This window comes from Galeopterus variegatus, unplaced genomic scaffold (genome assembly GCF_000696425.1).
Source record: "Galeopterus variegatus unplaced genomic scaffold, G_variegatus-3.0.2 Scaffold3800, whole genome shotgun sequence".
In the NCBI taxonomy this organism is placed as follows: domain Eukaryota; kingdom Metazoa; phylum Chordata; class Mammalia; order Dermoptera; family Cynocephalidae; genus Galeopterus; species Galeopterus variegatus.
Genome location: NW_007729911.1, coordinates 181,966 through 198,222, shown reverse-complemented (window position 1 = coordinate 198,222; position 16,257 = coordinate 181,966). Strand labels below are relative to the sequence as shown.

The 16,257-nt window shown below is 43.7% G+C and overlaps 1 protein-coding gene across 1 annotated transcript in view; it reads left to right on the top strand.

Annotated features, from left to right (window-relative positions):
- DOCK2 (dedicator of cytokinesis 2) overlaps positions 1–16,257 on the top strand; it is a gene marked incomplete at its 5' end in the record, with an annotated part of 156,106 nt that overhangs the window by 16,466 nt on the left and 123,383 nt on the right. Inside the window, 6 exons of the mRNA XM_008586010.1 lie at positions 884–965; positions 6,736–6,871; positions 9,486–9,561; positions 10,490–10,566; positions 11,107–11,232; positions 12,523–12,647. Coding sequence (XP_008584232.1) covers positions 884–965; positions 6,736–6,871; positions 9,486–9,561; positions 10,490–10,566; positions 11,107–11,232; positions 12,523–12,647 — 622 coding nt within the window. The remainder of the gene's footprint in view (positions 1–883; positions 966–6,735; positions 6,872–9,485; positions 9,562–10,489; positions 10,567–11,106; positions 11,233–12,522; positions 12,648–16,257) is intronic.

The window sequence follows — 16,257 nt, the reverse complement described above, 5'->3', positions numbered from 1 at the left end:
GTCAGAGCTGTGTGACTGCCCCCTCACAAAACTTTTCGTTAGGTTTCCAGTACTCTTAAGATCAAGTCAAAATCCTTGAATGGCCTACAACGCCTACATGGTCTGTCCTCTCCCTCTAATTTTTCTCTTACCACTTTTCCCTTGAATCTGTTTCTAGATGCATCAAGCTTCTTCCCACCACGTGGCCTTTGCATGCGTGTGTACTTTGCCTGAAACATTTCTGTTTCCTACTCTCTTTTCCTGACCAATTTTATTACATATCATTTCCACAGGAGACTCCCCTGACCACCCAGACTAAGTCAGCCCCTTCTAATGTACATTCTCACAACTTCCTGAACTTTTCCTTTATAGCACGATTGCGTATAAATAGTTGTCACAACTGCATGTAAATAATTATCTAAGTGTATCTCAGATAATGGCATGGCCCTGTATTGTCCATCACAGTATGACATTCCATTCAAGAGGACAGTCCTACATTCAAAGGGTGACTTAATTAAAATCATTACTCAGTCTCTAAAGGGGAGTGGGCTGGAAAGGGCAAACATATTCTTAATGTCCAGCAAGACATACTAAAACCTTTTCCCCCTTTGTCTCTGCCACTCTCAATAACAGAGAATGCAGCTGTGCCAGAATTTGCTTAGCAGATGGGGATGGGAAAGAGGTTGCAAATACACATGTTTGTAATTCTTTGCCCTGCTTGTCTAATGTCTGGCTCCTGACATGACTGTGATCTCTCAGAGGGAAGGACCCCATCTGTTTCAAACACTACCATAACCCCAGCAGCTAGCATGGTGTCAGGCACATAGCAGATGCTCAGTGAATATTTTTACTGAATGAATGTCAAGCCTCTGACAATAACAGGCTGACACTCTTCTTCCAACAGCGAGAACTACCTGGTACGATGGGGCAGCAGGGGCTTTCCGAAGGAGATTGAGATGCTGAACAACCTGAAGGTGGTCTTCACGGTGAGTGTGCACTCTCTTCTCATCACCACGTTCCACACTCACAAGGATGTGATATTGGAGATGAGGGTGGTCTGTTGGTCAGGATGGAGCATGGCCCTGGTGCAGAGCTGTGTTCTAGGCTTTATGCAGAGGTTCAGAGCTGACAGAGGACATTGTGTACCCTGAGGAAGCTTTTGGGAAGATGGATCTTCTCCTCCTCTCTCTTTCTTCCTCCCTTCCTGTCTTTCTTACTTCTGTACACTGAGAACACAGGCAGAGTGCTACAGAAACAAGCACAAACCTCTGAGCAATAATGCCTAGGTGAACTGGGTACAGCAGCTATTTTGATTTTCCAATTAATTCATGGCTAACCCTAGCTCCTTTCTTTGGTTTAGGCCTTTCTGAAAACCTTTCTAAAATATAACAGAAAAAATAATTGATCTTTTTCTAGAACATTGACTGCCTTGGTAAACTGGGTATTTGGGAATGATTAAGTCACAGATGACTAAAGATCTGGTGGGTTCTTAAGACATCCTTCTAAATGCTGTACACACTGGGAAAGACTTATATGTAGAAATGTTGAAATCAGTTGTTGTTTGGATGATTTATTTTTGAGGGTAAACCTGGCTTTTTAGTTCTGAATCGGGAAAACGGTGGAAAGAAAGAGAAAAATAAGGGTTAAAGTTTTCAGCAGAGACCTCTCTGTTGTCCTGTTTTCACAATGTTGTGTTAAAAATGTGATCTTAAGACATCTAAGGATATTAGTATTGTCTGCAAGCTCCTTTGGGGAGAAGACCATTTATGAGCTTTTTCACTAAATTGCCTGTATTAGCAAGGGAAATTACAGAGGAGCCAAGGAGGGATTTGGGCATTGACCAAACTGATGGGTTTGATCCAGGAGTGACCAACATGCTAGATTAACCTACCTTGCTCTACAATCATTGTCCAGTTACAGCCCATTAAGTGCAATGTCTAATGTTACATTGTGATTAGATTGGGGTATAGCTGATTTATTTTGTTTGTTATTTCCTGAAAAACGGGCCAGAGGCATGGAATAGAATCATAGTTCCTAATTGCTTAGACAAAGTTTTCTTGACATATATAAATGTACTTCAATTGTGTTTATCTATTATTAGTTAGAAGGAGGAGACTATTTGTTTTCATGATAAATAAGAGAGTCCCATGGGGCTTCCTGATTAAACCACGAGACAGATGTTTCATGAGATCGAGAAAGACAAGGAATCAATCAGTGGGGCATTTTGCAGAGAAGCAATTGGTGATATAACATGAAGGAAAGGGCATCAGTAAATTTGTGTCATGCAGTATTAATGAAAATGCGATCCCGCCTTCATGGATTTTGCCTGTGCCATACACAATTCTCAGAACAAGTGAATTTGGGAACCTTGGTTGTTTGGTTCAACAGGCTGATGCTTCCCTCTCTTGAGATGATCTGAGTCTTCCTTTCAGGACAAGGAAGGTCATGGTGCTCTCACTTCTTGTACTGATTCAAGAGCTATCCAGTGAGTACCTACTGTGTGTCAGTTCTGTGCTGGGAGCTGGTGATACAGCAGAATAAGGTGAGGAGGCCCCTCCCCTCCTGGTGCAATGGAGAAGGGAGGATTCTGGTTGTAAATAAACGAATGAATAAATGAGAGCAATGTTGGAAAGCAATCTAAGCAATACAGATAATTAACAGAGTGATGTGATGGCATTTGACTGGAAGTTACTTTCAACTGGGTGTCAAGGTGACGTTTAAGGGAGAGATGAGATAAGACTTGGCAGGCATGTGGCTTGCTGGCCTTATTTCTCTCCTGTCTGGATGTTAGCTCTTTCTAGTTTCCTCTTAGGGGGCAGGTCTCCAACTCATTGAGCCTGAGGAGCTGGCACTTGGGTCTGGCTCATTGTTGACTTTCCCTCTGTCTGCCTTACATGTTCATTTTTCTCAGCCCTATAAGAGCAAAGCAGCATTTACCATGAGGTTCCCTAAGATTTAGCCCAGTTTAGAGGTTGCTGCTAACATGCAGGACACAAGAGTGAACAATAAAAGGAGTAGTAATGAATTACTAAACCAAGTGACACTTGTTTCAGGTTCCATTGTCCTGCTTCCCCAGTACATTCAAGTTTTGTAAGGCCAAAGTAGAAATGACTGGAGACACCACACTCTGGAGCACAATTCTGAGTGAGACCTGCCCAAATACACACCCTCCTGAGAATAACCTGTGCTCAAGCATTTTGCTGTAGTTTACATAACATTAAGATCCTCTGGTGCCAGGAGGTCTCCAATGAGGCAGCTCTTAAAGATCTGATATTTTCCTTTGAGCAAGTAAAATCTTTTCAGAGAGATGGAATGTGGGCTTATCTAGGAATCTTACAGGTTTATCTGGTGTATTAGTTTGTTTGGCCTGACTGCTATAACAAAATATCACAGATTGGTTGACTTAATTTATTTTCTCAAAAGAAATTTATTTTCTCACAGTTCTGGAGGTTAGGAGTCTTGAGATCAAGATGTCAGCAGGGTTGGTTTCTTCTGAGCCTCTCTCCTTGGTTTGCATATGGCCATCCTGTCCCTGCGTCTTCACCATGGTCTTCTCTCTTGTGTGTCTGTGTCCTAATCTTTTCTTCTTATGAGGACACCAGTCATATTGCATTTGGGCCCACCCGAATGACCTCATTTTAACTTAATTACTTCTTTAAGGACCCTATCTCCAAACGCAGTCATATTCTGAGGTACTAGAGGTTAGGACTTCAGTATATGAATTTTGTGTGTGTGTTGGGGGTCGGGGGAGAGGGACATGATGCAGCCCATATAACAACTAGGAACCTTTCAGGTGCCAGGGCCTCTGTGGCTCTGGAATGTCTCTGAAAGACACCAATTTCAAAATATTTCAAAAATAAGAATAATCCTAACCAGAAGAAAGAAGTAATTAGGGTCGAAGGTCATTAAAAGGAAGCAGGATTTGAGTTTTTAAGGATGAAAAGGATTTGGATATATAGAGGAATAAAAGGTAAGTATTTGAGGCAGAGGTATAGGAGGGGGGTGGTTAGGAAGAAAGATCGGAGTTGAAAGTGAGCCTTGTGTGTTTGTGGAGCAATAAAGAAATCTTTGTGACAAAAATAGAGTACTTGCATGCAGAGGATAGTGGGGATCAGTTGGATAGGACAGCTGGATGTATTATGTCTAGGCTTTTTTACATCAACTGGAAAAGATTAGCACTAATAAGGTAGGAAATAGGGAGCTATTGACATTGTGGGGGGAAAGAAATGAAACAGTAGATGTGGCTTCTAAAGATGAGTTTGTAGGAGCTTTCAGGATGGATTGGAAGAAAGAGTCAGGCAGGACAGAGGAGAGGCTCTTTCAGCCATCTGCATGTGAGATCATTGGGATCTCAGACTCAGATGTCTACAGCAAGGCACGGATGCAAAAGGGAGGGGCTCCTAACCTGAAAGCCCCGCTCCCCTTCCTCTCTCCCTACAGCAGTGAGACCTTGGAAAGGGGAGAAGTAGATGCCCCTTCCTCCAGCTGGTGAAAAGACGGTCCTTGTATCAGTCAGTGTTCTCCAGAGAAACAGAACCAAAAGGTTAAGTGTTTGAAATTTGTAGGGCAGGCCGGCAGGCTGGAAGCTCGGTCAGGACTTCTGCACTAGAGTCTTGAGACAGAATTCCTCCTTTTCTGGGAAACAGTTTTTGCCCTTTAGGCCTTCAACTGGATGAGGCCCATGGACATTATGGATGGTTATCTCCTTTATTAAAAGTCAGATGATTGTAGGTGTTAGTCAGGTCTACAAAATACCTTCACAGCAACATCTACACTAGTATTTGACCAGTCATCTATGCACCATAGCTTGGGCAAGTTGACACAAAAAATTCAACAATCACAGACCCCAAGCAGGAAGGTCTGGACTGCATGGGGGCCTTGCCTTATTCCCAGAGACTCTGCATACCCCGCTCCCTTCCTCCCACACGAGCCACAGTGCAAGGCTGGGGATGGCTGCTTTGCTTGGGTCCTGGCCTGGATGTGAGCTTATAGCTCCTTCCCAGTGTATATGCCCACATGGGTATTAACTTGGAGCAGAAGAAGCTGTTTCCTAGCAAAGGCAGGCCCAGAGTTCTCTGCTCTGATGCCAATAGCAAGCCTCGTTGTTCCTTCCCCTGCTTATCCCAGTTGGCAGGGGGCCCCCAAGAACACTGAAGCTTTAGATTTGAGCAAGGAAGTCAGATGCTGGGGTACGCAGGCTGGTGTTCCCTCCTGTGTGAGTTTCTGATGGCGAGGCAGCTACATTGCAGTAGCTATGTTTGTGGTGTTTGGTGTCAGAGTGACTGGTCTCAAAGCCCAGTGTCTCCAAGGATTAAGGTTGTGACCTTGGGGAAACCCCTTTTCTTCTTTTTGTCTCAGTTACCCCATCTGTAAAATGGAGATCTACTTAAAAGAGTTGTTGGGAATGAAATGATACAATAATGTAGGAGCCACTCAGTACAGTGCATGACACATTAGTGTGGTTCACCAGTTTCAGCTTTCCTCCTTCTAAACATGTTACCAAGACCCCAAAGATCCGTTTGCTCACTGCCCAATAGCCAATAAACGAGAGCCAAGTGTTGGTGTAAGGAAAGGTGGCCTTTAATCAGGAAGCTGGCAGCCTGGGGAAATGGTAGACTTATGTCTCAAAGACCATCTCCGTCTCTCCCAGGTTTGCCAAAGGGTTTTATAGGGGTCTGTGGTGGAAAGTTGATTCATGGTGACCAATTGGGAATGTGCAGACATGCTTGAGTGTTTCAGATAATCCTCAAGGAACTTCCTGGGTGGGAGCTGACCAGTGTCATACTTCATTCTCCATGGGCTCAATTACTGTTATTCTCAAACAAAATCAGGTTAGTAAGCTAGTAAAGAATGGCTATCTGGGTTAATAATTTTCCCTCTAATTGTTTGTGTATAATGTGAGAGCAAGAGTCATTGTGTTCTGGCAATTAGCTGCAGGCTCTGTGGTTTGGATTATAGGAGAGAACAAGTTTTTAAATTCAAAGGCTTAACAAAATGGGGTCCTTTCTGTTCAGGCTGTTACAAAAACACACAGGTGAGTGCAGCACCCCACCCTGTTGAGGTTAGGTGTGACCATGTGCTTTGCTTTGACCAGTGAAATGCTAGCAGGAGTGGTTTATGCCTCTTCTGGGTGGAATCTTTGAGCCAAGATGTGATTTGTCACAGTCCCTTCCCCTTCTACTGGGACAGATGAAGCCAAGTGTCTGATAAATCTGTCAGCCAGGGGCCCAGAGGGAGTAAGCAAGCAGACCGACCCACCTGCACTGGAAGTAAATGTCTGCTGTGTTGTGAGCTCTGAGATATTGACATCATTTGCTACTACCGCAACCCAATGGATACATGCACTTTAAGTGTTCACTAAATGGTAGCTGTTATTATCTTCCCTTCTTCCTTTTTCCTTCTCTGTGTAGAAAATGTTATTTTGGGGTCCATCACCTGGCATATAGGGAACCCTGCCTGTACAACTGGTATTGCACTTCCAGCCTTCTCTCTTCCTACCAGTTTGAGGTGGAAGAATTGGAATGGAACACTAGAGTCCTGTCACTCAGTGTCCTTTCCAAACCTCACCTTTCTTATCTGTGAAATGGGAGCAATAGCCTTGTTTTCTGCCTCTTCCAGGACTAATTGTGTGATTGGTGCGTGTACACCGAGCATTAAGCATGTGCCTCGGAAATTACTATTACTAGGTTTTCTTTTCTACTTTTTTTTTTTTCAACTCAGCACATGTGTGTAACTTATTTGTTTCTTGCCCTATAGGATCTTGGAAACAAAGACCTCAACAGGGATAAAATTTACTTGATTTGTCAAATAGTCCGGGTTGGGAAGATGGATCTTAAGGATACTAATACAAAGAAGTGCACGCAGGGACTGAGGAGGCCCTTTGGGGTGGCAGGTAATGACACACTCCACACCATCACCTTTTTATATGGCCATGTTCTAAGGATGATTTCTTTCTCCCCTCCTCCTGCTGCCCCCACGGCCCTGCAAAATTTATGCCAGACAGCCCTTAATAACTACATTTCTGGTGACTAAATCGAAATAATTGGTGACTAAGTCCAGATTTATGATGAATGCAGTGAATAATGCGATCCTGGTGTCTGGAGCTGAGCGCTGGGGCACGGTGCCGTCTGAGCAGTTGGCGCCTTCGCTCCCCAGTGCTGTGAAAAAGGAAGAACAATACGGACAGGATCTAATTATGAGCAGCAAATCATTAAAAAAAAAAAAATCCAGGACAGGAAATGCAGTTACACAGAGTGAGTCACCCAGCATACATCTAGACTCCAGATGGAAATGGACATTTGGAGAGCAGGCATGGCCGGTGGAGTCCCAAATGAGGCCACCGTAGAACAACATCAGCTCTGCGTGCTTCTCTGAGCTCTAGCTCCCTTGGGGTTTCCCAGGCTTCAGCATCTTCATCCTACTTTAATGGTTTTTGTTATATGTGACTATCACCTGCGCTATTATTTACCTAATATATTTTCTTCTAATCAACCCACTTTGCTTAAACTAAAGTACATTTTTCTTAAAAGACAATTTAAATACCTGTGAACACAGCAGTTTGATATGACAGTTTTATTCTTTTTTATTAAAATATAAAATTTTAATCGTGTGCCGTTTATAATCCCTGTGTACCGTATTGAAACCCAGTGTTTCAGGGTCCTCACTTCGGGCTGTCCTGATCTTCTGCCGTTGCAAAGCTGCTGGCTCTCCAGCTAGTTCCCTGGCACTTCTTGTACATTGGTGGACTGGAAGACATTAGTTATACTGAGCTAGTTGGTTTTTCAACCTGGTATTGTTCCTAGCTAGCCAGCCAGGTGATCTTGGACAAGTATTTTCCCCAGAGCCTTAGTTCTATTGTATGCAAAATGCGGGACTTGGTTGGGCGTGGTAGATCCATGAAATCCCTTCCTGCTCGAAAATGCTCTCATTCTATATGTGGGACACTCCTGACATCGCAGTGTTCCTGTTAAGGCAGTGAGGGCCCTCCAACCTTACCTCAAAGTGTGCCTTTGTCCTCAGCTGAAGCCTTACCTCTCTTTTGGTAGCCAGGTGATCTTGGACAAGTATTTTCCCCAGAGCCTTAGTTCTATTGTATGCAAAATGCGGGACTTGTTTGGGCGTGGTAGATCCATGAAATCCCTTCCTGCTTGAAAATGCTCTCATTCTATATGTGGGACACTCCTGACATCGCAGTGTTCCTGTTAAGGCAGTGAGGTCCCTCCAACCTTACCTCAAAGTGTGCCTTTGTCCTCAGCTGAAGCCTTACCTCTCTTTTGGTGTCAGGTGACAGAGATACTACACTGAAAGAAGTAAAAAAACAAAACAAAATAAGGATACTTTATTTACTGGTATTACTTAAGGGTTTAGGGATAGATTGCTTCAGGCATAGCTGGATCCAGGAACTCACAAGAATTTATGTTTCTCTCTCTCTAAGCTTCTATGTCCTCATGCTGGCTTATTCTGAAGATGGCTCTCCAGTTAGCTGGCAAGATGTTGGTCATCTGTTCTAAGCTTGCATCCTACCAGTGGAAAGAAAGTACCTCTTTTCCATTAGTTTGAGCAGAAGCACCAGGAGCTTAAATATAGGTCATGTGCTCATCTCCAGAGCATTCACTCTGGGCAGGGGGATATGATTTTCTGATCCACCAGGCCAGATTGTAGATCATATGAACAACTCTGGAGCCAGACAGAGATTGCCCCACCCAAATCACAGGCACTGAGAATGGGTGAGGAGGGTCTGTTACTCAGGGAAAATGGTAGATCAAATGACAATTCCTCTTCCTCTCTGCTCCCTGACTCCCCGCTCTAGCTAAATGCAGTGTGAGATTATTACCCAAGAAATTTTAACGGCTCCCTGACCAGGGCCTGGAATATTAAGGGTAAAGGTATTTTATGTGACTAGGGTTTGGCCTCTATTTGAGTAGCTTTTTTTCAGCTCTTCCCTCCAGCTCCCCCATTTCTATAACCTCCATTCTAGCGTGGGAGTTTTTTACCTCGGTTTTATGGATCTTTAGTGGCTGATTTAAGGAGAGGTTTCAGAGGAGCCAGGATCCCTTTGGAATTGCAGGGTTCAAGGATCCTACAATTATGTGTCTATGTATATGAACATGTTTCTGAAAAGAGGGTGAATATTGCATGAGATTCTCAGATCCCAAAGGGAGTCACTGCAATGGGTGTTGCAGGCACCGTTGATACATATGTGTCGGAACCTAACTGCTCAACTCCATAGCCACTGTTCGATTCTTTCCTTTTGGCCTCTGCTAAACCATGGGGCCCTTGGATGCTTCCCCGGCCTGCTGCCTTCCCAGCCTGCTTTGCCCAGAGGCGTGCTTGGAACGTTCGCTGTCTGTGTGTTGTCCGATGCTGGCTCGCTTGCCTTTTTAGGCTGTCCTGATCCCCAGGCATCCCTTGCCTTACCTCCTGTCTTATAATCTCACCCACTTGTCGTTCCTTCCTAGGAGCAGGGGGGAAGTTCAACCATTAATTCATTTCTCTTTGCTTTGCAGTTATGGATATAACAGACATCATTAAGGGGAAAGCAGAGAGTGATGAAGAAAAGCAGCACTTCATTCCTTTTCACCCGTAAGAGATTTCCCATTTCTTTCTATTCTCTTAAACTGCACCCTTTCTCACTGAGGGCCACTGAGCGCACAGTGAACTGGTTCCTTGAGTTAGTGATGGGCAGGTAGGGCCTTCCAAGAGGATGGCAGCATGAGAACGGTCAGCTCAGTGCCAAGGCACTCAAAACCAACCAGCTTTTCACCCACTCACTCATCAAATGTTATTTATTCAACAGGCTTTTGTTGAAGGCCTGGCAAGGGGCTGGCTCTGTGCTAGGCGTAGGTGATGAAGTGATGAAAAGATTGACATGGCCCTGTCTCCACAGAGCATATAGTGTGGATGGGGAATTAAACAGATGCACAACAAAAGATTAATTACAAGTGTGACAGGATCCAAGAAGCTGCAAAGAAACAGCATATCAGGAAGATGTCACAGTGCACCTTAACCTGGTTCTCATGGGTAGACTTATCCATGATGGGAGGAGGCCAGTGAAGAGGGAAATGTCCTTTCCTTGCCCTAAAAGGAGTCTTTGAGAAAGTGGGACTCCTCATTTTGGAGCATTGTCAGGACTTAATAAGCACAAGGATGGTCCAGCTAATGAGGCCAGTGACTCCGGTTGAGGCATGTGATTAGGACTTTGCAAGAGCAACTAAAGTCTTTGCCACCTTGCTGAACACATACTCATGTTGAGGGCTTGGGAATCCTTCCTTTTTAAGAGTCTTCCTAGGGAATAGAAATGGCCTCTACTTGTAGCATTGGTATTCAGGGCCACATTGCTTTGTGAAAAAGAGCTCTGTGCTTCTTGATGGCATCCGTGTTCTCTGAGCTGGCAGACAGTCTCACTTTTCACCTAAGGCTGGGGATCTCCCTGGAGCACCTGGGACCTCATGGGGTTGGAGACTGCACGAAGGCACTACATGCACATTTTGTGCTTCCTTTTCCTTTCCAGGGTCACAGCTGAAAATGACTTTCTACATAGCTTGCTGGGCAAAGTCACAGCCTTCAAAGGAGACAGTGGAGGGCAAGGTACAGTGCCAACGTGCAGGGTGGGCTGCACCTGCTCCAGCTTGGGAGCCCCTGACTCTTCAGTAAACAGATCAAAATCCTGAACGCTTCAGAACTTAGCCTTCCAAGCCTCCTGGGAAGAATGGGAGCATGTGATATTTAGGGATGGAAAACACCTCTCCTGAGGCACATTGGAGGCAGATCCCAAAGGAAGAAAGGAATTGATATACCTTGAATAGCTCCTGTGTGTCAGGCACTTTAATAAGTTCCCTTGTTTGGTTTCATCCTTACCCCAGTCCTGTGAGATAGATGGTATCATCCCCACTTTAGAAATCTGGGCTTAGAGAGGTGGATAGTTTTCAGAGGCTGATGCTGCTAAAAGTAACTGGTGGAATTCAAACCCAGAGGTGTCTCGCTCCAGAGTCTCCCGGGCTGGGTCACTGCATCTATGGTTGTGTGTCTTGGCTTCCAGTGGTCTACCCCAGAAAGAGACAGAGGGGAGAGATGGTGGGAGGGTAGACCTGAATAAGTTGGCTCTTTATGGTGAATATTCCCTTCCAGGTCTCTGGGTGACCATGAAGATGCTGGTGGGTGACATCATTCAGATCCGCAAGGACTATCCACACCTGGTGGACAGGACCACAGTGGTGGCCAGGAAGCTGGGCTTCCCAGAGATCATCATGCCGGGTAGGACACAGTTGTTCTGATCTTCCCTGAGGGGAAAGAGGGGGAGGTGGGAATTCAGTTTATCTAATCCATTTTCTAACAATTAACTCCTTCCTTTTTTACTGCCTCTTTCTATCTCTCTCCCTGAAGGTAACCACTGAAAATGATTTTTGCATACCTAAAATCTTCTACACATTTACAAAATAAACACAAACACATAAATACATGCACAAGCACTTTTTTCCCCACGAATGGGATCACACTTTATACAGTTTATACACTCTTACTCAATATCCTTTATATAGTGTTTTGCAACTTGCTTCATTACTTCATAATTTATCATGGACATAATTTCTATTTTACTACATGTAGAACCATTCCATTCTTCTGTGGGAATATTGTCATCCTTTTAAATTTTCAAGCTATTTTTTTATTACCAGAGGAATCCATGCTCATTGTAAAATATTCAAATAGCTTGAAAAGGTATAAAGTGAAATGTTAAAAGCTCCCTCAAATCTTTGTCTCCAGAAGTAACCGCTACTACTAACATTTTCCAAATGTGTACGTAATAAAAGAAAAATGAGGGAGATTACATGATAACACTCCTTTGAAACTTTCCTTTTTGTCTTAAACCTATGTCTTGGACTTCTGTCTATGACCACTCAGTGACTCAGTCTTTCTTTCCAGTTGTATGCGGTCCACAGGTCACCTCTACTGTCATTTATCTGTCCCCGCATTCATTTTTTTCTTTTCTTGTTTTCTTTTTATTATTATTATCATCACTTTTCTTTTGTACCTGCTTCGAGTCCTCAATTCTCCATGCATTCTCCTGTGGAATTTCCTATTCTCTCCCCTCTCCCCCACACCCCCCCGAAGATTCTCTGCACCTCATTCCTAACCCTATGTCTCTAGGACACATGGAGAGTTGCTTCCGTACAATAAAAGATGCTTGGATGTATACATTTAGTTGTTATTCATCGGATCAATTCAAGTGGAGCTTTCCTTTGCCTTCCCAGAAGGTGTCACTAGAGGATGGAAATTAAATGATTTTAATGCAGAGAAAAACATGGCCAGTTTTGACGACCCTACTCCCTTTTTGCAATGGATTTCCTAATGTCCCTTTATCCCCTTGTTACCTACTTCTGCAGCCTCCCTGATGAAGTAAAAAATGCTCTTTCCAAACAGTTCTGATTTAAATCTCATTACCAGCCATCTAGATGGGGCACTTCCTCTCGCTCTCCCTCTCCTCTGGTTAGTGTCTCTCTTGTTGCCATAGATTCTGATTCTTGTCTCTCTCTCTCTCCACCCCAGGGGATGTCAGGAACGACATCTACATTACTCTCTTACAAGGTGACTTTGACAAGTACAACAAGACCACGCAGAGGAACGTGGAAGTGATCATGTGTGTGTGCGCTGAAGACGGCAAAACACTGCCCGTAAGGGACTCGGCTGTTGCTCTGGGGGACAGGGTCCCTCTTGGGGGCCTCTGCTCAGAAAGATTTGCTTTTCTTCTCCCTGATTCTGTTTTCTAAATGCCAGGTGGCTTTGGGATGGTGTTGAGTAATATCATCTACACCTTTTGAGCTTGTGAGTGCAGTGTCCCATAATAAGAACTTGTGTTGTTATTTCTTTACACTGAGGCAGTTTTTCAATGTCTATTTCTTTCCTTTCATGACCCCTTCTTTTTCTTTTATTTTTCTTTTTGCTTGGCCTCAGCTTACAAGTTAGCTTTTTGCAGTTAAAATGTTGTTCTCATTGAAACCTGAGCTGGTTTATTTAGGCAAAATCCATGGTAAGAAAGAGGATCGATACAGAGCGTTGGGCTGGTGTGGAGACTCCGAATGTTCTCAAAGCAGACATTCTCAACCTTTAATCTAACTCCCCAGTACTCAGACAGAAATTCTGGTGGAAAGCTTTATTCATAAATTGGTCTCCAGAGGGCTAGCAGAGTATATTCAAGAATGCAGAACACATTGCTATATTTATACAGCATATGTCCTGTACAATATTTGTCATGTGTGTTTACAGTTATTTACTTATATTTCCTTTAAGGTTGTCAGCAGTGTGTCCGGTGCGTGGGAGGGTTTTGCTTCTCAATTCTTCCTTTCGGAGTACTTTGCTGAAAATAAAATCAGCTCTCAGCAGAAGGTTCGGCATGGGCAAATACTCCTTTTAGGCCACTGTAGGTGATCAGATGGCAAAGCAGGGTGAGGGTGTGAATTAGAGAGGGGAGTGTGAAGATTGATGTCACCAGGGCTCGGGGCCTGGAGCTCAGGCTGATATTGCTACCTTCTACCTAAGAACAGCTAATATCCACAGGGGAATGACTGTGTGCCAGGCTGTGTGGTAGTATCGTGAATTTCTGTTGTTATCCCCCATTATACAGATGGGGAAACAAAACGTTTGTCAAGCAACTAGACCGAGGTCATAAAGTTAGTATATGGCAGAAATGGAGTTTGATTCCAGGTTCTAGGCCTTCTTAAACACTTCACTATAATGCCTACACATTTAAAAATTTTTTTTTTCCAATTTATTTCTCATTTTTAAAATGAGGATGATAAACACTTATATCAAATTCTGGGAAGATTCATAATTATTTTTTAAATTTAAAGAAATCCCCACAATTGCCTTTTCATTCATAAAGACAGGCCCCGTTAATTAATATCTGGTTGAGCAAAATCCAAGCATGTAACTAACCCTCCTTTTGTTGGATTCTGAAACTTCTTTGAAAAATAAAGTAAGTGAGAAACACTTTGTTCAAAGAAACACAAAGAAAGAGCAGAGGGTTTTTAGCTGAGAGGAAAAATTGCATTTCATGAACGTATAGACCATTGCTTTGAAGTTATTTTTATCCAACTACAAGGGTACTTCAAAAAGTTCATGGAAAATTTTGTATTATCTTTCAATTCTATTTTTCCACGAATATTTTGAAGCAGACTCATGCCTATTGGAGGATTTTTTAACCTCAGCTTCGTTTTTCAAATTCTGATACGCTTTCCTTCAAATTTGCTGAGGGACAAATTAGAACTGGTTAACAGGCAAGCAGGTGTCTTATCTTGTGTCTTACTTCCTCCTTTGCCACTCTTTCAAGTCACCTGACCAGGCTGAACAGGCACACTTATCAAGGATTCATATATAAGCAGATATTCTGAAGGCTGAAAAGGAAAGGTAACTGTGAGCCATGGGGATAATTTGCAGTTTCATCCATTAGGGAAGTTATGGGGGAGTTCAGTTGACTGACTATTGACAATTGCTAAGGAAGCCTGTGGGAGGCTTTTCTTTCTCTATTTGCAGAAATAAATATTACTGCCTAATTAAGTGTCAGGCAGCACATTGAAACACTCCTGTTTGATACTGGCGGGTTCCTGTGGGAACAGTCCCCTTTAGGAATATTGATTTCTCCTCCTGCTCCAGGTGCATGCTGCCTTTGGTTAGGCCTGCTCTTGGCTCACTTTGGGGTCTCAAGGGCCTTGCTCAGGAAGCGGCATTGCAGAGAAGCTAATGGGGTGGGCTTTGGCGTCAGACAGACAGGGTTCAAATCCCAGCCCCACCTCCTATTAGCTGTGTGATCTTGGGCAAGTTTATTCATCTATAAAAGAGGAATAATAATCCTGTCTCGTGGCGTTGCAGGTTAAACAAAACAGTAGGTGTAAGGCACTTGGCATGCAGTAAATAGGCAGTGACAGGAAGGAGGATAACATTCGGAGCAGGGGGATCCAGTGTACCGTGAAGCCCTCGGCCTGAAGCACGTTTCTGTAGAGGTGAAAAAGCTCAGATGCTGGGCTAGGAAACCTCTATGCTTCTGAGAGCAGCCAGCCTAAGGCAGCGGAGGCAGGGTATTGGGAGAGTGTTGTGTAGTGGTTAAGACCATGACCTGTGGGGCCAGGCAGCCAGGCTCACAGCCCAGCTCAGCCTGGATTAGCAAGATGACCTTAAGCTGGTTACAAAACCTCTCTAAGCCTGAGAGTGTCTGGAAACAGGATCAGCAATGGCACCTCACTCTTGTGAATATCCGATGAGGTAACCTATATAATCGGAGTTCATGAAATGTAGCCATTATTATTAGAAAGGTATAATGAGCTCCAGGCTTGAGTCCTACTTTATGGATGCTAGTCTACATCTTCCACGGTGCAGCCATGTCAGTGTAGAACACTTTCTTTCTCAAACTGTGTTCATATCTATAGTGTCATCTGTTCCTCACATGATTCCTACAGAGTAAACAGGGCATGTGTTAGGAGCCTGGTTTTTCTTCCGGCTAAGATGTCTCTTCCAAGGCCAAGGCAGCATTAAAGCCTCCAGGCTTCCTGATTGTTCCTCCTGATTCTTACTTCAACTGACCTGAAGTCTCCCACACCTACTAGGGGCTCTCACTGTTAATTAATTGGGAGTCGTGTGCACAGACAATGTGGAAAATTATTGAACAGTCTTGCTTGAGAAATGTACGAATCTATATTCTCCCTAAAATTGGGCTCAGTCCCTGGTCACAGTTCTCTCTTGACACACTTTACATTATTTTATCTCTCACATGTTGAGGTGAGGGCACTGTCTTCAGCCTTTCTCAGAGGAAGGCTGAGATTTTTTTTTTCTCCAGCCTTAGGAAATCAAAAATTTTCATCATCAGGATTATTTTGTTGTCTGCCGTACAGCAATTTTGCCTTCACCAGAGATATATGTGTATTTTCAGATTTTATAAGCTACATGGGATTTACTCATGCTATAGAAACTCTAAGCCCATAAATGTCACCAAATATAAATCATTATAGGCTGGGAGGCATCTCAGTTGTTACAGAAAGAATGCTGGATGAGGAGTAAAAAGGTCTGAGATGTAGTCCCATCTCTGCCACTTTTGGGGCAAGTTCCTTAATCTCCCAGGGTCTCAGTTTACCCAGCTGTAAAATGGGGATAATGAAAGTAATCATCAGAGGTGGTTGTGAGGATTGAACTAAGTGAGGTCTTTTTTTTTTTTTTCCGTCTTTTTGTCTTTGTTCGTGACCGGCAACGGGATCGCAACCCTCGGTGTTGCTTCCGCACCTCGCTCAGCCAGTG